This window comes from Oncorhynchus kisutch, linkage group LG5, assembly GCF_002021735.2.
Source record: "Oncorhynchus kisutch isolate 150728-3 linkage group LG5, Okis_V2, whole genome shotgun sequence".
Lineage (NCBI taxonomy): Eukaryota > Metazoa > Chordata > Actinopteri > Salmoniformes > Salmonidae > Oncorhynchus > Oncorhynchus kisutch.
Genome location: NC_034178.2, coordinates 71,527,373 through 71,553,168, shown reverse-complemented (window position 1 = coordinate 71,553,168; position 25,796 = coordinate 71,527,373). Strand labels below are relative to the sequence as shown.

The 25,796-nt window shown below is 40.3% G+C and overlaps 1 protein-coding gene across 2 annotated transcripts in view; it reads left to right on the top strand.

Annotated features, from left to right (window-relative positions):
- grm7 (glutamate metabotropic receptor 7) overlaps nt 1-25,796 on the top strand; it is a 413,809-nt gene that overhangs the window by 332,597 nt on the left and 55,416 nt on the right. For both annotated transcript variants that reach the window (XM_031825761.1, XM_031825762.1), the window contains exons 8-9: nt 14,932-15,134; nt 16,005-16,737. In XM_031825761.1, coding sequence (XP_031681621.1) covers nt 14,932-15,134; nt 16,005-16,737 — 936 coding nt within the window. The remainder of the gene's footprint in view (nt 1-14,931; nt 15,135-16,004; nt 16,738-25,796) is intronic.

Sequence of the window (25,796 nt, the reverse complement as noted above, 5' to 3'; positions counted from 1 at the left end):
CAATTCAACGGCTCAGACACAAGAGGTATGTGGCAGGGTCTACAGTCAATCACGGATTACAAAAAGAAAACCAGACCCATCACGGACCAGGATGTCTTGCTCCCAGACAGACTAAACAGCATCTTTGCTCGCTTTGAGGACAATACAGTGCTACTGACATGGCCCGCTACCAAAACCTGTGGACTCTCCTTCACTGCAGCCGACGTGAGTAAAACATTTAAACGTGTTAACCCTCGCAAGGCTGCAGGCCCAGATGGCATCCCCAGCCGCGTCCTCAGAGCATGCGCAGACCAGCTGGCTGGTGTGTTTACGGACATATTCAATCAATCCCTATCCCAGTCTGCTGTTCCCACATGCTTCAAGAGGTCCACCATTGTTCCTGTTCCCAAGAAAGCTAAGGTAACTGAGCTAAATGACTACCGCCCCTTAGTACTCACTTCCGTCATCATCATTCCGTCATCATCAGCACATCATCAAGTGCTTTGAGAGACTAGTCAAGGACCATATCACCTCCAACCAACCTGACACCCTAGACCCACTCCAATTTGCTTACCGCCCCAATAGGTCCACAGACGATGCAATCGCAACCACACTGCACACAACCTAGCCCATCTGGAAAAGAGGAATACCTATGTGAGAATGCTGTTCATTGACTACAGCTCAGCATTTAACACCATAGTACCCTCCGAACTCGTCATCAATCTCGAGACCCTGGTTCTCGACCCCGCCCTGTGCAATTGGGTACTGGACTTCCTGATGGGCCACCCCCAGGTGGTGAGGGTAGGTAACAACATCTCCACCCCGCTGATCCTAAACACTGGGGCCCCACAAGGGTGCATTCTGAGCCCTCTCCTGTACTCCCTGTTCACCCACGACTGCGTGGCCATGCAAGCCTCCAACTCAATCATCAAGTTTGCAGACAACACTACAGTGGTAGGCTTGATTACTAACAACGACGAGACGGCCTACAGGGAGGAGGTGAGGGAGCACCCCCCTATCCACATCGATGGGACAGTAGTGGAGAGGGTAGAATGTTTGAAGTTTCTCGGCGTACACATCACGGACAAACTGAATTGTTCCACCCACACAGACAGCATGGTGAAGAAGGCTCAGCAGCACCTCTTCAACATCAGGAGGCTGAAGAAATTTGGCTTGTCACCAAAAGCACTCACAAACTTTTACAGATGCACAATCAAGAGCATCCTGTCGTTCTGTATCACCGCCTGGTACGGTAGCTGCTCCGTCCACAACCGTAAGAGGGTAGTGAAGTCTGCACAACGCATCACCGGGGGCAAACTAACTGGCCTCCAGGACACCTACACCACCCGATGTCACAGGAAGGCCATAAAAATCATCAAGGACAACAACCACCCGAGCTACTGCCTGTTCACCCTGCTATCATCCAGAAGGCGAGGTCAGCACAGGTGCATCAAAGCTGGGACCAAGAGAGTCAGTACATAACCAACGTTCAAAACAATATTGTGATGAAACATGAAACCTATGAATCCCTTAGTTAAATACAGTGACTGTAAGTCTCTCTGATCTATACCTTAGTTAAATACAGTGAATGTAAGTCACTCTGACCCATACCTTAGTTAAATACAGTGAATGTAAGTCACTCTGACCCATACCTTAGTTAAATGCAGTGACTGTAAGTCACTCTGACCCTTACCTTAGTTAAATAAAGTGGCTGTAAGTCACTCTGATCTATACCTTATTTAAATAAAGTGGCTGTAAGGTACTCTGACCCATACCTTAGTTAAATGCAGTAACTGTAGGTTGCTCTGCCCTAAATATAATTTAAATGTCAGCATATTAAAACATGAAACCCAAAGCACTGAAATGTACAAACTGTACGAGCAGAAATGTGCTATACATGTAAATGTGTTTGTTGAGTTAAATTGTTGAGGTGATTTTCCATATGGTTTTCTCGAGTTGATGACGCTAATGTATTTTTAAAGATATATCAGCTGACTACTTACTACTAACAAAAACTACTCACCTACTAACAAAACAGAGAGATGTTTAATTGGCTATTATGGCTCAAATTATTGTAAAGCCAAATGAGAGGGGTAGAGAGAGAGTGATAGAGAAGGAGAGGGAGAGAGTGATAGGGAGGGATGTGAGAGTGATGAGAGAGAGATGAGAGGGAGAGAGATAGGGAGGGATGTGACAGTGATGAGAGAGAGTGATGAGAGAGAGAGAGAGTGATGAGAGAGAGAAGGAGAGGGAGAGAGAGAGAAAGGGAGGTGAGAGTGATGAGAAAGTGATAGAGAAAGAAAGAGAAGGAGAGGGAGAGAGAGATAGGGAGGGAGGTGAGAGTGATGAGAGAGTGATGAGAGAGTGATGAGAGAGAGAAGGAGAGGGAGAGAGAGAGAGGGAGGTGAGAGTGATGAGAGAGAGAAGGAGAGGGAGAGAGAGAGATAGGGAGGGAGGTGAGAGTGATGTGAGAGTGATGAGAGTGATAGAGAAAGAAAGAGATGGAGAGGGAGAGAGAGAGATAGGGAGGGAGGTGAGAGTGATGAGAGAGTGATGAGAGAGAGAGAAAGTGATAGAGCAAGAAAGAGAAGGAGAGAGAGAGATAGGGAGGGAGGTGAGAGTGATGAGAGAGTGCTGAGAGAGAGAGAGGAGAGGAAGAGACAGAGAGAGGGAGGGAGGTGAGAGTGATGAGAGAGTGATGAGAGAGAGAGAGTGATAGAGAAAGAAAGAGAAGGAGAGGGAGAGAGAGATAGGGAGGGAGGTGAGAGTGATGAGAGAGTGATGAGAGAGAGAGAGTGATAGAGAAAGAAAGAGAAGGAGAGGGAGAGAGAGATAGGGAGGGAGGTGAGAGTGATGAGAGAGTGATGAGAGAGAGAGAGAAGGAGAGGGAGAGAGAGAGCTAGGGAGGGAGGTGAGAGTGATGAGAGAGCGATAGAGAGAGAGAGAAGGAGAGGGAGAGAGAGAGCTAGGGAGGGAGGTGAGAGTGATGTGAGAGTGATTAGAGAGCGAGAGAGCAAAGGACTGGCTGAGAGTGATAAGAGTGTGTAGGCTGGAGGCACAATGACATCAGTCTAATACTTTCCTCTCCTATCCTTCCCACTGGTTGAATCAACGTTGTTTCCACGTCATTTCAATTAAATGACGCTAAACCAACGTTGAATGCACATTGAATTGACGTCTCCACCCGGTGTTTTGCCTCTTCCTGTATCAACTGGAACATTCCATTCCATTTTTCCTTAACTCCAGCTTCACTGGATTGTGTTGGGTCAATATACAGCAAATTATATGGAAAGCACATTACCTGGTTCCTCTCTAGGTTTCCTCCTAGGTTTTGGCCTTTCTAGGGAGTTTTTCCTAGCCACCGTGCTTCTACACTTGCATTGCTTGCTGTTTGGGGTTTTAGGCTGGGTTTCTGTACAGCACTTTGAGATATCAGCTGATGTACGAAGGGCTATATAAATACATTTGAATTGAATTCAATTATTGGAATCATACAACAGAAGCCATATGGCATTATGTTCTAAAGACCCACCTGTAGGCTACAGTAAAACTATTTTAGTAGATCATTTACCAACACAGATGTTTACTGGGTGTTAAATTGTTGTTTACTTGTTTTTCTTCAAGTATGATGACCGATGGTTTTAACCCGGCTTCTCATCTGACACCTCAGATTAACTAGGTACAGTAGATAAAGAATATTGATCTGTCTTATCCCTGAAAGTGCTGGAAATGTCAGAAAATCTTTATCTGTAGGGTAAGTAATGACTGACCTTAGATCAGAAATCCCTGGTCCCATTATTTACCTTAGATCAGATTTCCCTGGTCCCATTACTGACCATAGATCAGATATCCCTGGTCCCATTATTTACCTTAGATCAGATTTCCCTGGTCCCATTACTGACCATAGATCAGATTTCCCTGGTCCCATTACTGACCATAGATCAGATATCCCTGGTCCCATTATTTACCTTAGATCAGATATCCCTGGTCCCATTATTTACCATAGATCAGATTTCCCTGGTCCCATTATTTACCATAGATCAGATTTCCCTGGTCCCATTATTTACCCTAGATCAGATTTCCCTGGTCCCATTATTTACCATAGATCAGATTTCCCTGGTCCCATTATTTACCATAGATCAGATTTCCCTGGTCCCATTATTTACCATAGATCAGATTTCCCTGGTCCCATTATTTACCATAGATCAGATTTCCCTGGTCCCATTATTTACCATAGATCAGATTTCCCTGGTCCCATTATTTATCATAGATCAGATTTCCCTGGTCCCATTATTGCAGTTCAAAAATTGGGGACTATAAGGTTATATCTGCAGTTGTGTCAAAAGTTTTTGACATAGTCACTCCTACAGCAATGTTCCTAACTGAGACACTGGCAGATGTGGAGCATGTCAATCACCTTAAACAGAAATAGATGATCTGTGTGTGTGTGTGTGTGTGTGTTTATATCAGAACAGTGGCATTTCCAAGACTCGTGATAGGCGTGTGTGCGTGTGCGTGCATTATTGACGTCCCTGCGGTGATATCCGCTGGACAGACGGGTTTAACCTCATGAAATATTGTGTGGATGAACGACGGGGGGGGGGTGGCGGGCGGGTTGAACAAAGAAAACAATGTTTAAAAATCCATTAGTGTGTTATTCTTGTGCAATTTATAAGCCTAGCTATAGGGCCTAAGTGCAGAGTGCCAAATACACGCCAACTGCCAAATGCTTTTTGGAACAGGAAGAAAAAGGTAACATCAATCCATTAAGGTAAAAAGGACAATGTTGGACTAATTGAATTAGAGAAAAAAAATGTGAAATGGAGAGTTGAAAATAAAGAGTTGGGAGATCCAGGAAGGGTCAGAACAGTCTAATGTTTGAGAAAGAGTTGGAAAGAGTTGGTGAAGTTGTAAGAGAGGTCCATCTTCTGACAATAACAGGCTCCTGAACAGCTTCTATCCCCAAGCCATAAGACTGCTAAATAGTTAACAAAATGGCTATCTGAGTTGACCCTTGTATTTTATTCATATTTTTACACTGTCTCCATGCAGACTCACAGGACTGTAAACACCAGCGGCAGTCGGTGCCATTTATGACGAGGGAGGAAATGTATTTGTTTTATGAGCATGGGTTTATTTCTATTACAGCATATTGAATGACTGTCCTTCATATTCCATTCAACCAGCCCAATGTAACTTCCAACGGTTTAGACTCCAACTTAGCCTATGAATGAATGTTTACAGCACAGGTCGAAATAACCATTTTCATGGTCAAAAAGTGACAGACAGTGACACATTCAATACCGCCTTGCACACTCTTGCGAAGCCTCTTAGCTGATCTAGGGTGTAATCATTAGTCCAGCAGTTGCCAACGAGAGTTTCTATTGGACAAATTCAGGTATGTTTATCCCCATTTCGTTCTGTTTGCTTCCGTTTAAGAAACGTCTTCCAACTGAATCGAATGAATACACCCTTAGTCACACACAAACACAGTTCACTTTCATAGCAGCCTCATACAAACGGCATGATCATGTTCTTCTCGCATCTATGCTCACCTCCTCTCACCTTTTCAGTTCACTTGTGGACTTCAATGCACAACACATCAGCTGTCTCTGACTAGGTGAAAAAACTTTTTCAAGCCAAACCTTCACATCATAACCGTTAACTGCTACACACAGCCTTCATCGTTGTCACCATATTAGCTAACTTCATCGTTCACACAGCTACTAGAAGTAATGCATTAGTAAACCTGCTACAATCACTCAGTACAGTGCACAGTCGGCAAGCAGTTTAGCAGTTAACCGGTGGGCCCCGTGGCAATAAATAAATAAAAACTGAAAGCTTACCTTGACTTGGAAGAGTTCCAGTGTTGTATCGCCTTAGCCACCTAGCTACATAGCATCCCACTCTGTTTGAGCCGTGTGTTTGAGTAGGATATACTAGCTAGCTGCATTTGCTAGCTAGGTAAGTGAAAGTGAAAAGAATACTACAGAATCTCTCTCTCTCTCTTTCTTCACCTTACTTTTTGAAGAAATTAATTAATTGTCTTTCTCTCCCTTTGAGTCAACTACTCACCACATGTTATGCATTGCGGTGATAGCTAACTGTAGCCTATGCTTTCAGTACTAATTCATTCTCTGATCCTATGATTGGGTGGACAACATGTCCGTTAATGATGCAAGAGCTCTGATAGGTTGGAGGACGTTCTCCAGAAGTTATCATAACTACTGTGTAAGTCTATGGAAAGGGGTGAGAACCATGAGCCTCCTAGGTTTTGTATTGAAGTCAATGTAGCCACGGGAGGACGTAAGCCAGCTGTCCTCCGGCTACACCACGGTCCTACCCTACAGAGTGCTGTTGAGGCTACTGTAGATCTTCATTGCAAAATAGTGTGTTTTAATCAATGATTTGGTTTTAAATGTGATATTTAGCATAGTTTTATCTAAAAAGGATAATTGATTATAACTTTTTTAATGTTTCACTTTCTACATTTTTCTGAAACTCACAGAGGAGGATTGTCCTCCCCTTCCTCCTCTGAGGATCCTCCACTGCTACACACGTAGACACACAAACATGTACACACATACACACACACACATTCACTTCATTTGCTCACACCACATTTTATAATTTTATTTCACCTTTATTTAACCAGGTAGGCAAGTTGAGAACATGTTCTCATTTACAACTGCGACCTGGCCAAGAATAAAGCAAAGCAGTTCGACACATACAACAACACAGAGTTACACATGGAGTAAAACAAAATACAGTCAATAATACAGTAGAAAAATAAGTCTATATACAATGTGAGCAAATGAGGTGAGATAAGGGGGGTAAAGGCAAAAAAAAGGCCACGGTGGCAAAGTAAATACAATATAACAAGTAAAACACTGGAATGGTTGATTTGCAGTGGAAGAATGTGCAAGGTAGAGATAGAAATAATGGGGTGCAAAGGAGCAAAATAAATCAATCAATAAATAAAGTAGGGGGAGAGGTAGTTTTTTGGGCTAAACTATAGATGGGCTAAGTACAGGTGCAGTAATCTGTGAGCTACTCTGACAGCTGGTGCTTAAAGCTAGTGAGGGAGATAAGTGTCATTGGCAGCAGAGAACTGGAAAGAGAGGGGGCCAAAGGAAGAATTAGTTTATATAACATGCACACACACACATGTATCGTTACTCTACACACACACACTCACCATATACACTGCTCCTACTCTGTTTATTATATATCCTAATACCTAGTCACCTTACCCCTATACATATCTACCTCTATCACTCCAGTATCCCTGTGCATTGTATATATGGTGCTGAACTAACCCTGTATATAGTATGGTTACCCTTATAGATATCTACCTCCTTCACTCCAGTACATTGTAAATTGTAAATATGGTACTAGAACTTACCCTTGTAGATATCTACCTCTATAAATATGGTACTGAACTAACCCTGTATATAGTATGGTTACCCTTGTAGATATCTACCTCCTTCACTCCAGTACATTGTAAATTGTAAATATGGTACTAGAACTTACCCTTGTAGATATCTACCTCTATAAATATGGTACTGGGACTGACCCTGTACATAGTATGCTTACTTCACGTGTTATTACTTATTTTTGTATCTTATGTTTTTGTTCTTATGTTATTTTTGGTACTACAGTACATTGTAAATATGGTACTGGGACTGACCCTGTACATAGTATGCTTACTTCACGTGTTATTACTTATTTTTGTATCTTATGTTTTTGTTCTTATGTTATTTTTGGTACTACAGTACATTGATATTGATTACTGCAATGTTGGGATATAGAGCTTGCAAGAAAGGTAGTTCACTGTACTTGTGAACATGATATGAAATCAAATTTGACAGTCACTTTTTTATTTAACCCTTATTTTGCCAGGTAAGTTGACTGAGAACACATTCTCATTAACAGCAACGACCTGGGGAATAGTTACAGGGGAGAGGAGGGGAATGAATGACGAAGCTGGGGATGATTAGGTGACCGTGATGGTGTGAAGGTTAGATTGAGGTTTAACACCCTTTAACACCCTTATTCTTACAATAAGTGCCATTGGATCTTCAGCAAAGACCGGGAGAAAATGCAATTAATTATTTTAAAATGACATCAGTTTGACCGATTTTCAGGAAATGAATAGCTGTTAAAATAACCCAACTTCCTTTTGAAAAGATTTCAGTTCGAATTAGATGTATATTTTATGTGGATGAAATAGGAAAGGAAAGTAGTCAATTGTACAACTGAATACCTTCAAATACTATTAGCTTTAATGATACTGATAAAGTTAGCACCTTTACAGACGGCCCCTAAATGTGATTGAAATACTATCAGCTTTAATGATACTGATAAAGATAGCACCTTTACAGACGGCCCCTAAATGTGATTGAAATACTATCAGCTTTAATGATACTGATAAAGATAGCACCTTTACAGACGGCCCCTAAATGTGATTGAAATACTATCAGCTTTAATGATACTGATAAAGATAGCACCTTTACAGACGGCCCCTAAATATGATTGAAATACTATCAGCTTTAATGATACTGATAAAGATAGCACCTTTACAGACGGCCCCTAAATGTGATTGAAATACTATCAGCTTTAATGATACTGATAAAGATAGCACCTTTACAGACGGCCCCTAAATATGATTGAAATACTATCAGCTTTAATGATACTGATAAAGATAGCACCTTTACAGACGGCCCCTAAATGTGATTGAGAACAAGTTCTCATTTACAACTGCAACCTGGCCAAGATAAAGCAAAGCAGTGAAACAAAAACAACAACACAGAGTTACACATAGACAAAAGTACAGTCAATAACACAATAGAAAAATCTGTGTACAGTGTGTGCAAATGTAGAAGAGTAGGGAGGTTAGGCAGTAAATAGGCCATAGAGGCGAAATAATTGCAATTTACCATTAACACTGGAGTGATAGATCAAATCAAATGAAAGTTTATTTGTCACGTGCGAATACAACAGGCTCTAACCAATACTGCAAGAAAAGGTATTAGGTGAACAATAGGTAAGTAAAGAAATAAAACAACAGTAAAAAGACAGGCTGTATACAGTAGCGAGGCTATAAAAGTAGCGAGGTTACATACAGACACCGGTTAGTCAGGCTGATTGAGGTAGTATGTACATGTAGATATGGTTAAAGTGACTATGCATATACGATGAACAGAGAGTAGCAGCAGTGTAAAAGAGGGGTTGGGACACACACACACACAATGCAAATAGTCCGGGTAGCCATATGGTTACCTGTTCAGGAGTCTTATGGCTTCGGGGTAAAAACTGTTGAGAAGCCTTTTTGTCCTAGACTTGGCACTCCGGTACCGCTTGCCATGCGGTAGTAGAGAGAGCAGTCTATGACTGAGTTGGCTGGGGTCTTTGACAATTTTTAGGGCCTTCCTCTGACACCGCCTGGTGTAGAGGTAATGGATGGCAGGCAGCTTAGCCCAAGTGATGTACTGGGCCGTACGCACTACCAGCTGTAGTGCCTTGATGTGAGAGGCCGGCGTAACAGGCAGTGATGAAACCATGCTCTCGATGGTGCAGCTGTAGAACCTTTTGAGGATCTCAGGACCCATGCCAAATATTTTTTGTTTCCTGAGGGGGAATAGGCCTTATTCTAGTTTGTTGTTGATGTGGACACCAAGGAACTTGAAGCTCTCAACCTGCTCCACTAGAGCCCCGTTGATGATAATGGGGGAGTGCTCGGTCCTCCTTTTCCTGTTGTCCACAATCATCTCCTTATTCTTGGTTACTTTGAGGGACAGGTTGTTATTCTGGCACCCCCAGGTCTCTGACCTCTCTATAGGCAGCCTTGTTGTCGGTGACCAGGCCTACCGCTGTTGTGTCGTCTGCAAACTTAATGATGGTGTTGGAGTTGTGCCTGGCCATGCAGTCGTGGATGAACAGGGAGTACAGAAGGGTACTGAGCACGCAACCCTGGGGAGCTCCAGTGTTTGGGATCAGCACATGCCTCCACAGAGAGTGTCACCATAGAGAGTGTCACCATAGAGAGTGTCACCACAGAGAGTCTCACCATAGAGAGTGTCACCATAGAGAGTGTCACCATAGAGAGTGTCACCACAGAGAGTGTCACTATAGTGTCACCATAGAGAGTGTCACCACAGAGAGTGTCACCATAGAGAGTGTCACTATAGAGAGTGTCACCACAAAGAGTGTCATCACAGAGAGTGTCACCACAGAGAGTGTCACCACAGAGAGTGTCACTATAGAGAGTGTCACCACATAAAGTGTCACCACAGAGAGTGTCACCACAGAGAGTGTCACCACATAGAGTGTCATCACAGAGAGTGTCACCATAGAGAGTGTCACCACAGAGAGTGTCATCACAGAGAGTGTCATCACAGAGAGTGTCACCATAGAGAGGGTCACCACAGAGAGTGTCATCACAGAGAGTGTCACCATAGAGAGTGTCACCACAGAGAGTGTCATCACAGAGAGTGTCACCACAGAGAGTGTCACCACAGAGAGTGTCACCACAGAGAGTGTCATCACAGAGAGTGTCACCATAGAGAGTGTCACCATAGAGAGTGTCACCACAGAGAGTGTCTCTATAGTGTCACCATAGAGAGTGTCACCTTAGAGAGTGTCACCTTAGAGAGTGTCACCTTAGAGAGTGTCACTATAGTGTCACCATAGAGAGTGTCACCACAGAGAGTGTCTATTTGCTCACAGTAGATGACTCATAGGAGGCCTCTGAACCTTCGAGGAGACATCCAGCTTCGAGTCGACACTATTCTGCATATATCTCCTCATTTTTAAAGATGTCAGAATGTAGGACAGACAGGTTCAGTACTCTGTGGCTGAGTCTCTAAACCCCAGCACTACATAGGGTGGCACTTTCGAACAAGGCACTTAAGGCTCTGGTCTAACATAGTGTACTGCACGTCTAGGGAATAGGTTGCTATTTGGGATGCACAGCCGTTGCAAAATATTCCAGACTATTAAATTGTTTTAAATGGTGAACAAAGGAGCTATAATAATATAATATAATAATATCTTCATACTTATTCATTGTGATTCAACTATGGACATCTTGCTCAGGTCTAACTCTCAGAGGTGACATCACTTCAAAAAGAGGTGTTGAATCATTTAAAGTGTAGCAGTGTAGCAGCCTTTCATCCTGTTCTATTTCATACAGTGTTCCATGTTAATGACTGATTTAGTGACGAACTTTCCCTCCTGGTTAGAAATAGTAATAAATTAAATCCATCCAGTGAAGCACCTCGATGTATGACTGTTTCACACACTAGCTACAACAGTGGAATGTGTCGAAAAACACTAGCGATCTCGGCACTCAGAACTAAATCGGCTGCGACCGAGTCTTGTCACACGAGTTGATGTTAAGGTTATCTCTTGTGGACAGATGTTATCAGTAAATGGTAGTCACAGCTGTCGACAGACTGTGGGACGCGGCAACTAACGAGGAACTTTGATATTGTACGCTGATTTTTCGAGGGGATATTTGGTACATAGACTTGTCCGAAACTGGCTGAAAAATACATTTTAGAGGTGAAGACTTGGCTAGCCTGAAACTGTCTGGAAGTTTCCTTTTAGAGGTGAAGACTTGGCTAGCCTGAAACTGTCTGGAAGTTTCCTTTTAGAGGTGAAGACTTGGCTAGCCTGATACTGTCTGGAAGTTTCCTTTTAGAGGTGAAGACTTGGCTAGCCTGATACTGTCTGGTAGTTTCCTTTTAGAGGTGAAGACTTGGCTAGCCTGATACTGTCTAGAAGTTTCCTTTTAGAGGTGAAGACTTGGCTAGCCTGATACTGTCTGGATGTTTCCTTTTAGAGGTGAAGACTTGGCTAGCCTGATACTGTCTGGAAGTTTCCTTTTAGAGGTGAAGACTTGGCTAGCCTGATACTGTCTGGATGTTTCCTTTTAGAGGTGAAGACTTGGCTAGCCTGATACTGTCTGAATGTTTCCTTTTAGAGGTGAAGACTTGGCTAGCCTGATACTGTCTGGAGGTTTCCTTTTAGAGGTGAAGACTTGGCTAGCCTGATACTGTCTGGATGTTTCCTTTTAGAGGTGAAGACTTGGCTAGCCTGATACTGTCTGGATGTTTCCTTTTAGAGGTGAAGACTTGGCTAGCCTGATACTGTCTGAATGTTTCCTTTTAGAGGTGAAGACTTGGCTAGCCTGATACTGTCTGGAAGTTTCCTTTTAGAGGTGAAGACTTGGCTAGCCTGATACTGTCTGGATGTTTCCTTTTAGAGGTGAAGACTTGGCTAGCCTGATACTGTCTGAATGTTTCCTTTTTGAAGAGCGGAAAAATTGGCTAATCTTGTTAGTACATTTTCTAACACGTCTTCCCCCCCGGGACTTAATCGAGAATCTGAAGCAATTTCATTGAATTTCAGGTGTCCGAGATTAATCTTAAGGCTATCACTAGAGACTTAACACTAGTAAAGCTGTTTAGAGTTTTCCAATCTTCTATAACATAGTAAGTATCTAATGTTCTAATCACCTGCATATGGAGGTGATTTCACAATATGGAAAGATTGAGATCTGTGTTAGATTGTCTGATGTTTCCACTAATGTTGATGGTTTCTGGTCTGAGCTCCTCTCCATAATGAGAGAGAGAGAGAGAGAGAGAGACAGAGAGAGAGACAGAGAGAGAGACAGAGACAGAGACAGAGAGAGAGAGAGAGAGAGAGAGTCATCACTCTGTGGAGAGAGAGAGAGAGAGAGAGAGAGAGAGAGAGAGAGAGAGAGAGAGAGAGAGATGACAGAAAGAGATGACAGAAAGAGATGACAGAAAGAGATGACAGAAAGAGATGACAGAAAGAGATGACAGAAAGAGATGACAGATGGATGTGGAGAACAGAGGAAAATAAGTCTGTTTTTTTCTTTATCTGCATGAGGGTGGCTATCACTCGGTAGATTAGGTTATTATGTTTCTTTATCTGCATGAGGGTGGCTATCACTCGGTAGATTAGGTTATTATGTTTCTTTATCTGCATGAGGGTGGCTATCACTCGGTAGATTAGGTTATTATGTTTCTTTATCTGCATGAGGGTGGCTATCACTCGGTAGATTAGGTTATTATGTTTCTTTATCTGCATGAGGGTGGCTATCACTCGGTAGATTAGGTTATTATGTTTCTTTATCTGCATGAGGGTGGCTATCACTCGGTAGATTAGGTTATTATGTTTCTTTATCTGCATGAGGGTGGCTATCACTCGGTAGATTAGGTTATTATGTTTCTTTATCTGCATGAGGGTGGCTATCACTCGGTAGATTAGGTTATTATGTTTCTTTATCTGCATGAGGGTGGCTATCACTCGGTAGATTAGGTTATTATGTTTCTTTATCTGCATGAGGGTGGCTATCACTCGGTAGATTAGGTTATTCTGAGTGTGTCTTTTGTTGTGGTGCTGGAATGCCTGACCTTGTCCCGTCAGCCATCCTTCCGGATGTGTCATAGGAAAGTTTGAAGGATTTTTTTTTCAAGTGACAGTCAGTCAGCCAGACTCCAGGTAACAGTCAGTCAGACGGTTTTGTTGGAGAGGGACAGTTATCTGTGGGTTTGTTAGGGAAAATACTAGTCGTGAGTGTTTTTTTAAAACACAACAGTCGTGAGTCATGCTTTACTTGAAGAAAATCTGTCGGTCCACGGATATGTCTAGGCCCTAGTTAACTTTAATGGTTAAAGTCTAACACACCAGTAGGGATTCGCCTGCAGACAGTACATAGCACCTCTGTGTGTGTCGGCAGTCAATCTCTTTTGTGTCCAAACAGAAAAAGACCTTGGAAGTTGTTAGCCACTCAGCCTTGTTAAATCACTTCAAACCAGAACTGTACACAGTTTAGCAGATGCTAGAGCGGCTGCAGCGAAATGCTTATGTTACTAGCTCCTAACGATGCAGTAAAATGTCAAACAATTCAAATGTAAGGAGTAGAAAAAATACACAAAAAAACAAAACAAGAAATCAAAGAATGGGGGAATGAATCTGATTTATTTATTTATTTATTTTAATTTCACCTTTATTTAACCAGGTAGGCTAGTTGAGAACACCTTTATTTAACCAGGTAGGCTAGTTGAGAACACCTTTATTTAACCAGGTAGGCTAGTTGAGAACACCTTTATTTAACCAGGTAGGCTAGTTGAGAACACCTTTATTTAACCAGGTAGGCTAGTTGAGAACAAGTTCTCATTTACAACTGCGACCTGGCCAAGATAAAGCATAGCAGTGTGAACAGACAACACAGGGTTAGACATGGAGTAAACAATTAACAAGTCAATAACATAGTAGAAAAAAAATCGACATAAAAAAAAAGAGTCTATATACATTGTGTGCAAAACGCATGAGGAGGTAGACGAATAATTACCATTTAGCAGATTATGATGAACATTCAATAGATCCAGAATGTATGTTTTCATCACCACTTCATGGAATATATGAGGACATAGCACTTAATAATAACTTTTATGCTGCTTGATATCAGTACATAAAAGTAACTTCTATTACCATTGGGTCCATTGGGTATTGAAGTCACCAGCATAAAAATATCCCGAGGCAATCGTGAATATTTACAGAAAAATCGTACATTAAGGCAGGAAAATGTATTTATTTGTCAAGTGTTTGTGAAGTGTTTATTTGGAAAGTATTTGCAGTTAGCCAGTTAGGTAAAACTCTATGCATGAAGTTTACAGTGACAATAGAGTCATCATTTTGAGGAACTAACAAAACAAAACAAAACGATACCCTCCATATGTGTTTAACTGTGCTCCAGATTAAAGAAATGCACTGGGCTAACAGAGAGACATAGATACACTTGATTTCCTTTTCATTGTTATACACCTGTGTTTGTATGTGTCTTGTATGTTGTAATGAGGTACATGCCCCCCCCCCCCCCCTATCCTCTAAGCCATCTCCCTCCGTCGTGTGTTCCAGATTGAGGACATGCAGTGGCCTAACGGACAGACAGAGATTCCCAGCTCTGTGTGTAGTCTGCCCTGCAGGACAGGAGAGAGGAAGAAGGCAGTGAAAGGCATGCCCTGCTGCTGGCACTGTGAGCCCTGTGATGGCTACCAGTATCAATATGATGCAACATCTTGCAAGCTGTGCTCCTACAACATGAGGCCCAACCCCAACAGGTGACAGTCAGGAACACTATAAAATAAATGTTAAAAAGTAAAGGGTTGCAAAATTCCTGAAACTTTCCCAACATTTCCATGTTTTCGGGATTTGGGGATTTCTGGATTTCTGGAAAATCCAGGAATATTGTGAAGTCATTCGGAATTTTGCAACCCTAAATTAGTCTGTGACATGTTTGTGTCTTCCTTGATAGTGTGATGTTTTACGCACTGCTTTTCTTCTTGTCGTCTGTATGTGTTTTTTGAGAATTGTCAAATAAACTTACATAAAGCTGAGTTTTCCCCCTGCCACATCTCTCTCCCTGTGGCGCTGTACTGGAACAGCTGCCATGCTGGGTGCAGGCCTCATTGCTCTGTTGCTCGTGAATTCATGGTTCAGAAATCTGCAAAGTGTGGACAAATTGGTTGTTTTATTGAAAGCTATTTAAAAAAAAATCAAAAGTACTGTACTATCGGGTTTGAGTCAGGACATGTGTACACATGCTCAGTTGTTACCCATCTCACCTGCTGTGGCAGTCGGTTGCATAAAAGAATGACGTAAAATTGTCGCAAATGTTTTAGGTGTAAAAGTACACATTTCCTCACTCAAAACCAATAGTACGCCATACGCTTTCAATAAAACGACACATTTGTCCAAGCTTTGTGGATTTCTGAATTCTGAACAGGCAACGTAGTAGTGAGGCATCCAGCAACGTCACGAGTCCAACGACCCGTTTTTGCAGCTGTTTAAGTACAGCACTACAAGGAGAGAGAGGGGGAGATGGCAAACTCCACTGAACTAGTTTCAATGTATGGAATCACTTGAGAGTTTCTGGATGTTGGGTAAAGTTCACCTTTAATCAATCAATCAATGAATTATCTAATCAACAGGACGGCATGCCAGCCCATCCCCATCGTGAAGTTGGAGTGGCACTCCCCCTGGGCAGTGATCCCCGTCTTCCTCGCCATGCTGGGCATCATCGCCACCATCTTCGTCATGGCAACCTTTGTCCGCCACAATGACACACCCATCGTGCGCGCGTCGGGCCGCGAGCTGAGCTACGTCCTTCTCACCGGGATCTTCCTCTGTTACATCATCACCTTCCTCATGATTGCCAAGCCTGATGTCGCCGTCTGTTCATTCCGACGGATCTTCCTAGGTCTCGGTATGTGTATTAGCTACGCGGCCCTCCTCACCAAGACAAACCGTATCTACCGCATCTTCGAAGAGGGTAAGAAGTCGGTGACAGCACCCAGGCTGATCAGCCCGACCTCCCAGCTGGCTATAACCACTTGCCTGATCGCCATTCAGCTCCTGGGGGTGTTTATCTGGTTCGGGGTGGACCCCCCCAACACCATCATCGACTATGACGAACAGAAAACCGTCAACCCCGACCAGGCCAGAGGAGTACTGAAATGTGACATCACGGACCTGCAGATGATATGCTCGTTGGGTTATAGCATCCTACTCATGGTCACGTGTACAGTGTACGCCATCAAGACGCGGGGCGTCCCGGAGAACTTTAACGAGGCTAAACCCATTGGATTCACCATGTATACCACCTGTATCGTCTGGCTAGCCTTCATTCCCATCTTCTTTGGGACAGCTCAGTCCGCAGAAAAGGTAAAGGTGATTTTTATGCTGTTTCTTATTGTTATATTTTTTACATTTCATCGTCATCGTCATTGTTCGGCTGGACAGTCAGCTACAAGCATTTCTCCAGTAGCTGTGGTTCCAGCCATTTGTCTACATGTTGTATCACAATATCAAGTGGACTCCATCAACCCCTTGGGCTTGGGATCCCGACTGGCGCAGCGGTCTAAGGCACTGCACCTCAGTGCTAGAGGTGTCACTACAGACCCTGGTTCAGAGGTCACTGCATCTCAGTGCTAGAGGTGTCACTACAGACCCCGGTTCAGAGGTCTAAGGCACTGCATCTCAGTGCTAGAGGTGTCACTACAGACCCTGGTTCAGAGGTCTAAGGCACTGCATCTCAGTGCTAGAGGTGTCACTACAGACCCTGGTTCAGAGGTCTAAGGCACTGCATCTCAGTGCTAGAGGTGTCACTACAGACCCTGGTTCAGAGGTCTAAGCTACTGCATCTCAGTGCTAGAGGTGTCACTACAGACCCTGGTTCAGAGGTCTAAGGCACTGCATCTCAGTGCTAGAGGTGTCACTACAGACCCTGGTTCAGAGGTCTAAGCTACTGCATCTCAGTGCTAGAGTTGTCACTACAGACCCTGGTTCAGAGGTCTAAGGCACTGCATCTCAGTGCTAGAGGTGTCACTACAAACACCTTGGAAATTGAAAAATACTACTCCTGAGGATCCCCAAATAGATTGTGCATGTATATAAGTGACAGATCCTGGCAAGCTGACTGTGTGATTGTGTTTTACAAACCAATGACAGTGTAATCAGAATTTAATTTGCTGAGAGAAACAGTATTACATTTTTTTTTACAATAGATACCCCTAACTATTGTAATTAGCATGTCCCTAATGACTTTGTGTACAAATGCCTAAAGTGCTACAAGAAATAGATGTTAAACATTTACCCTGAAGAGCAAAAAAAAAAAAAAGGAAAACTAAAATGATTTTGCCTTTACAAATACTACCGGCAAAACAACAAGATTTGCAGTGGAGCTGAAGGAGGGCCTGAGTCTAGTGAAATGCATTGTGTAGTACAGTAGGTGAAATAGATGTCTCTGGGTTGGTGTAGCTATTACCTGTCCCTGGAGCCGGGGACTAAATATGCGTCCCAAATGGCACCCTGTTCCCTATATAGTGCAATGTCCTGGTCTAAAGTAGTGCACTATAAAGGGAATAGGGTGCCAGAGTCCTATTGATCCTGGTCTAAAGTAGTGCACTATAAAGGGAATAGGGTGCCAGAGTCCTATTTACCCTGGTCTAAAGTAGTGCACTGTAAAGGGAATAGGGTGCCAGAGTCCTATTGACCCTGGTCTAAAGTAGTGCACTATAAAGGGAATAGGGTGCCAGAGTTCTATTGACCCTGGTCTAAAGTAGTGCACTATAAAGGGAATAGGGTGCCAGAGTCCTATTGACCCTGGTCTAAAGTAGTGCACTATAAAGGGAATAGGGTGCCATTTGGGAGCAGAGGACTAAAGAGGATATACAGCCCTGGGGAGAGACGAGAGATGAAGTCTCATTAGGACGGCAGTCTCATCTGTACAAGGGAGATACGCTGTGTGTGTGTGTGTGTGTGTGTGTGCGCTACTCTGTGCTGTGTGAAGGCCTGACGTCATCGAGCACAGCCAGGCAGAGCTCAGGCAGCAGGCAGGCACCCCAGCCCGGGCAGACTGGAATTGTAACACCCAGACCTTTACTGCTTGTCATTACTTACCTGTCTGAGGCTGGGTAGAATACTGATGAGGGCTGGGACAATAAGGCTGCTTCACACTGGTGTTCAGCTAGAGGGTCTGAAGAAAGGTGTGCCTCTGTGAGGTGCTGCTGGATATTGGGTAGACGTGTGTAAGAGCACACACACACTCACACACTCACACATGCATGTACATGAACACACTCACACACACACGCACACACTCACACATACACACACTCGCACACACTCACACATGCATGTACATGAACACACTCACACACTCACAAATACACACACACACATTTCCCTGAGCTCATCTTTTAAATTCAGACTTAATCTGATGATTGATAATAATTGCATAGATTATAGACATTATTCACCAAAATGAGAGCTTTGAAGAGTGTTATTGAAACCGGCAATGGCTCAGATGTAGTTCATTTACTTTAATAGGATCCCAATTAGCTTTCTCACATTTAACAACTAGGGCTGTGGCGGTCACCAAATTTTGTCAGACGGTGATTGTCGAGCAAATAACTGACTCACTGTAATTTACCATTAATTAACATGAACATATTTAGCATCTCCTGGCTTCCACAAATAGCATTTTAAAATGTCTAATAAATCCATGTAATATAGTCTACACCATCACAATAAATCCATGTAATATAGTCTACCTACACCATCACAATAAATCCATGTAATATAGTCTACACCTTCACAATAAATCCATGTAATATAGTCTACACCTTCACAATAAATCCATGTAATATAGTCTACACCTTCACAATAAATCCATGTAATATAGTCTACCTACACCATCACAATAAATCCATGTAATGTAGTCTACACCATCACAATAAATCCATGTAATATAGTCTACACCATCACAATAAATCCATGTAATGTAGTCTACACCATCACAATAAATCCATGTAATATAGTCTACACCATCACAATAAATCCATGTAATATACTCTACACCTTCACAATAAATCCATGTAATATAGTCTACCTACACCTTCACAATAAATCCATGTAATGTAGTCTACACCATCACAATAAATCCATGTAATATAGTCTACACCTTCACAATAAATCCATGTAATATAGTCTACACCATCACAATAAATCCATGTAATATAGTCTACCTACACCATCACAATAAATCCATGTAATATAGTCTACACCTTCACAATAAATCCATGTAATATAGTCTACCTACACCATCACAATAAATCCATGTAATATAGTCTACACCTTCACAGTAAATCCATGTAATATAGTCTACACCATCACAATAAATCCATGTAATATAGTCTACACCATCACAATATTCCATGTAATATAGTCTACACCATCACAATAAATCCATGTAATATAGTCTACACCATCACAATATTCCATGTAATATAGTCTACACCATCACAATAAATCCATGTAATATAGTCTACCTACACCATCACAATAAATCCATGTAATATAGTCTACACCTTCACAATAAATCCATGTAATATAGTCTACACCTTCACAATAAATCCATGTAATATAGTCTACACCTTTACAATAAATCCATGTAATATAGTCTACACCTTCACAAATAATCCATGTAATATAGTCTACCTACACCATCACAATAAATCCAATTAATATAGTCTACACCATCACAATAAATCCATGTAATGTAGTCTACACCATCACAATAAATCCATGTAATATAGTCTACACCTTCACAATAAATCCATGTAATATAGTCTACACCTTCACAATAAATCCATGTAATGTAGTCTACCTACACCATCACAATAAATCCATGTAATATAGTCTACACCTTCACAATAAATCCATGTAATATAGTCTACACCTTCACAATAAATCCATGTAATATAGTCTACACCTTTACAATAAATCCATGTAATATAGTCTACACCATCACAATAAATCCATGTAATATAGTCTACACCTTCACAATAAATCCATGTAATAGAGTCTACCTACACCATCACAATAAATCCATGTAATATAGTCTACACCTTCACAATAAATCCATGTAATATAGTCTACCTACACCATCACAATAAATCCATGTAATATAGTCTACACCTTCACAATAAATCCATGTAATATAGTCTACCTACACCATCACAATAAATCCATGTAATATAGTCTACACCATCACAATAAATCCATGTAATATAGTCTACACCTTCACAATAAATCCATGTAATATAGTCTACCTACACCATCACAATAAATCCATGTAATATAGTCTACACCTTCACAATAAATCCATGTAATATAGCCTACACCTTCACAATAAATCCATGTAATATAGTCTACACCTTCACAATAAATCCATGTAATATAGTCTACACCTTCACAATGAATCCATTTAATATAGTCTACACCTTCACAATAAATCCATGTAATATAGTCTACCTACACCATCACAATAAATCCATGTAATATAGTCTACACCATCACAATACATCCATGTAATATAGCCTACACCTTCACAATAAATCCATGTAATATAGTCTACACCTTCACAATAAATCCATGTCATATAGTCTACCTACACCATCACAATAAATCCTTGTAATATAGTCTACACCTTCACAATAAATCTATGTAATATAGTCTACACCATCACAATAAATCCATGTAATATAGTCTACACCTTCACAATGAATCCATGTAAAATAGTCTACACCTTCACAATAAATCCATGTAATATAGTCTACACCTTCACAATAAATCCATGTAATATAGTCTACCTACACCATCACAATAAATCCATGTAATATAGTCTACACCATCACAATAAATCCATGTAATATAGTCTACACCTTCACAATAAATCCATGTAATATAGTCTACACCATCACAATAAATCCATGTAATATAGTCTACACCATCACAATATTCCATGTAATATAGTCTACACCATCACAATAAATCCATGTAATATAGTCTACACCTTCACAATAATCCATGTAATATAGTCTACACCATCACAATAAATCCATGTAATATAGTCTACACCATCACAATAAATCCATGTAATATAGTCTACACCATCACAATAAATCCATGTAATATAGTCTACACCATCACAATAAATCCATGTAATATAGTCTACCTACACCATCACAATAAATCCATGTAATATAGTCTACACCTTCACAGTAAATCCATGTAATATAGTCTACACCATCACAATAAATCCATGTAATATAGTCTACACCATCACAATATTCCATGTAATATAGTCTACACCATCACAATAAATCCATGTAATATAGTCTACACCATCACAATATTCCATGTAATATAGTCTACACCATCACAATAAATCCATGTAATATAGTCTACCTACACCATCACAATAAATCCAATTAATATAGTCTACACCATCACAATAAATCCATGTAATGTAGTCTACACCATCACAATAAATCCATGTAATATAGTCTACACCTTCACAATAAATCCATGTAATATAGTCTACACCTTCACAATAAATCCATGTAATGTAGTCTACCTACACCATCACAATAAATCCATGTAATATAGTCTACACCTTCACAATAAATCCATGTAATATAGTCTACACCTTCACAATAAATCCATGTAATATAGTCTACACCTTTACAATAAATCCATGTAATATAGTCTACACCATCACAATAAATCCATGTAATATAGTCTACACCTTCACAATAAATCCATGTAATAGAGTCTACCTACACCATCACAATAAATCCATGTAATATAGTCTACACCTTCACAATAAATCCATGTAATATAGTCTACCTACACCATCACAATAAATCCATGTAATATAGTCTACACCTTCACAATAAATCCATGTAATATAGTCTACCTACACCATCACAATAAATCCATGTAATATAGTCTACACCATCACAATAAATCCATGTAATATAGTCTACACCTTCACAATAAATCCATGTAATATAGTCTACCTACACCATCACAATAAATCCATGTAATATAGTCTACACCTTCACAATAAATCCATGTAATATAGCCTACACCTTCACAATAAATCCATGTAATATAGTCTACACCTTCACAATAAATCCATGTAATATAGTCTACACCTTCACAATGAATCCATTTAATATAGTCTACACCTTCACAATAAATCCATGTAATATAGTCTACCTACACCATCACAATAAATCCATGTAATATAGTCTACACCATCACAATAAATCCATGTAATATAGTCTACCTACACCATCACAATAAATCCATGTAATATAGTCTACACCTTCACAATAAATCCATGTAATATAGTCTACACCTTCACAATAAATCCATGTAATATAGTCTACCTACACCATCACAATAAATCCATGTAATATAGTCTACACCATCACAATAAATCCATGTAATATAGTCTACACCTTCACAATAAATCCATGTAATATAGTCTACACCATCACAATAAATCCATGTAATATAGTCTACACCATCACAATATTCCATGTAATATAGTCTACACCATCACAATAAATCCATGTAATATAGTCTACACCTTCACAATAAATCCATGTAATATAGTCTACACCATCACAATAAATCCATGTAATATAGCCGACACCTTCACAATAAATCCATGTAATATAGTCTACCTACACCATCACAATAAATCCATGTAATATAGTCTACACCTTCACAATAAATCCATGTAATATAGTCTACCTACACCATCACAATAAATCCATGTAATATAGTCTACACCTTCACAGTAAATCCATGTAATATAGTCTACACCATCACAATAAATCCATGTAATATAGTCTACACCATCACAATAAATCCATGTAATATAGTCTACACCTTCACAATAAATCCATGTAATATAGTCTACCTACACCATCACAATAAATCCATGTAATATAGTCTACACCTTCACAATAAATCCATGTAATATAGTCTACCTACACCATCACAATAAATCCATGTAATATAGTCTACACCATCACAATAAATCCATGTAATATAGTCTACACCTTCACAATAAATCCATGTAATATAGTCTACCTACACCATCACAATAAATCCATGTAATATAGTCTACACCTTCACAATAAATCCATGTAATATAGCCTACACCTTCACAATAAATCCATGTAATATAGTCTACACCTTCACAATAAATCCATGTAATATAGTCTACACCTTCACAATGAATCCATTTAATATAGTCTACACCTTCACAATAAATCCATGTAATATAGTCTACCTACACCATCACAATAAATCCATGTAATATAGTCTACACCATCACAATACATCCATGTAATATAGCCTACACCTTCACAATAAATCCATGTAATATAGTCTACACCTTCACAATAAATCCATGTCATATAGTCTACCTACACCATCACAATAAATCCTTGTAATATAGTCTACACCTTCACAATAAATCTATGTAATATAGTCTACACCATCACAATAAATCCATGTAATATAGTCTACACCTTCACAATGAATCCATGTAAAATAGTCTACACCTTCACAATAAATCCATGTAATATAGTCTACACCTTCACAATAAATCCATGTAATATAGTCTACCTACACCATCACAATAAATCCATGTAATATAGTCTACACCATCACAATAAATCCATGTAATATAGTCTACACCTTCACAATAAATCCATGTAATATAGTCTACACCATCACAATAAATCCATGTAATATAGTCTACACCATCACAATATTCCATGTAATATAGTCTACACCATCACAATAAATCCATGTAATATAGTCTACACCTTCACAATAAATCCATGTAATATAGTCTACACCATCACAATAAATCCATGTAATATAGCCGACACCTTCACAATAAATCCATGTAATATAGTCTACACCATCACAATAAATCCATGTAATATAGTCTACACCATCACAATAAATCCATTATTTATTTTAGACAGGTCTAAAGAAACATGATATGAAGAAAATGCAGTGTATTTCAGAAGAACAGAATAGCAGACTCTGAGTCGTCCTTATGTTACCACCTGATCTGGCTATAACATATGGCTGTGGGCTACACTAGTTCATTTAGCAGACTCCATTTGCTTAGAATTCCGAGGCATTATTTTATATTATGTTATAGTATGAAGAATACAATTGAACAAAGCTGAATAAAATATATATTTTCTCCAACCGATTTGAAGGAGTTCACACATTCGGCTGTTCTGTGTTGAGAGGTTAACAAAGATACAGGACCTCCTTTAATACTCTTCATTCAGAGTTATTCATGTAACTTCAGTTGTTCTATAAACGTTGGGCTTTGTGTTTTGTAATACGTTGTAAGGCTGCATGTTACGACTCTAATGATGATTTGATGAAAGTAGCTTGAAAGGCATTTTTTTTACCTTTATTTAACTAGGCAAGTCAGTTTAAGAACAAATTCTTATTTTCAATGACAGCCTAGGAACAGTGGGTTAACTGCCTGTTCAGAAGCAGAACGACAGATTTGTACCTTGTCAGCTCGGGGATTTGAACTTGCAACCTTCCGGTTACTAGTCCAATGGTCTAACCACTAGGCTACCATGAGCTCTGCTTTGATTTTTTTTTGTGTGAGCAGGCTGTACACACTACATCAGTCTCTCATTCACAATTTGACAAGCGCATCATAATGTTTCAAATTTTCCAGAAGAATCCCCTTTGTGTGATCACAATGAACTCTAAAAAGATCCATGACCTTTGTGGCCAGTGGCCGCTGTGCCCTTGGCCCGGCGTTGTGTCTTTCTCCCCGAGTTCCACGCAATCCGAAGCCCCTCTCACTCCCATGGCTCTCTTTGTCACATGATCAGGTCTTTGTCACAGGCTACAAGTGAAGACAGACACATCGGGGGATGCAGCTGTGCACTTCACAAGATGAGTAGCATTAACTCTACTATCCCTAGTTGACTTAATTTGTGCGAGAAAATAAGTATTCCAAACATAGTCAGGGACAGTTGTGGGATGCGATAGATCCCAAATGGATACATAAAACAAAAACCATTAAAAATATATATATGGAAATGCAATGTGGCTAAAGTAACAGATCAGAACGTTTAGCTTAACATGTTGATAAACTATTAGCAATGCGCACATAGGCTATTAACGCAAATGTCCCATTAGCGGGACAACACCATTATAAATTCAAATGTAAAAAAACGCATACAATGAATCTAATCAAATCAAATCAGCCTGCTTTCTATGAATATCTATAACCAGATGTCTTATAAAGACATAGCTTTCACAGTGTAGTTCTGTGTTGCCATCTAAAATGTTATGCTTTCTCTTTC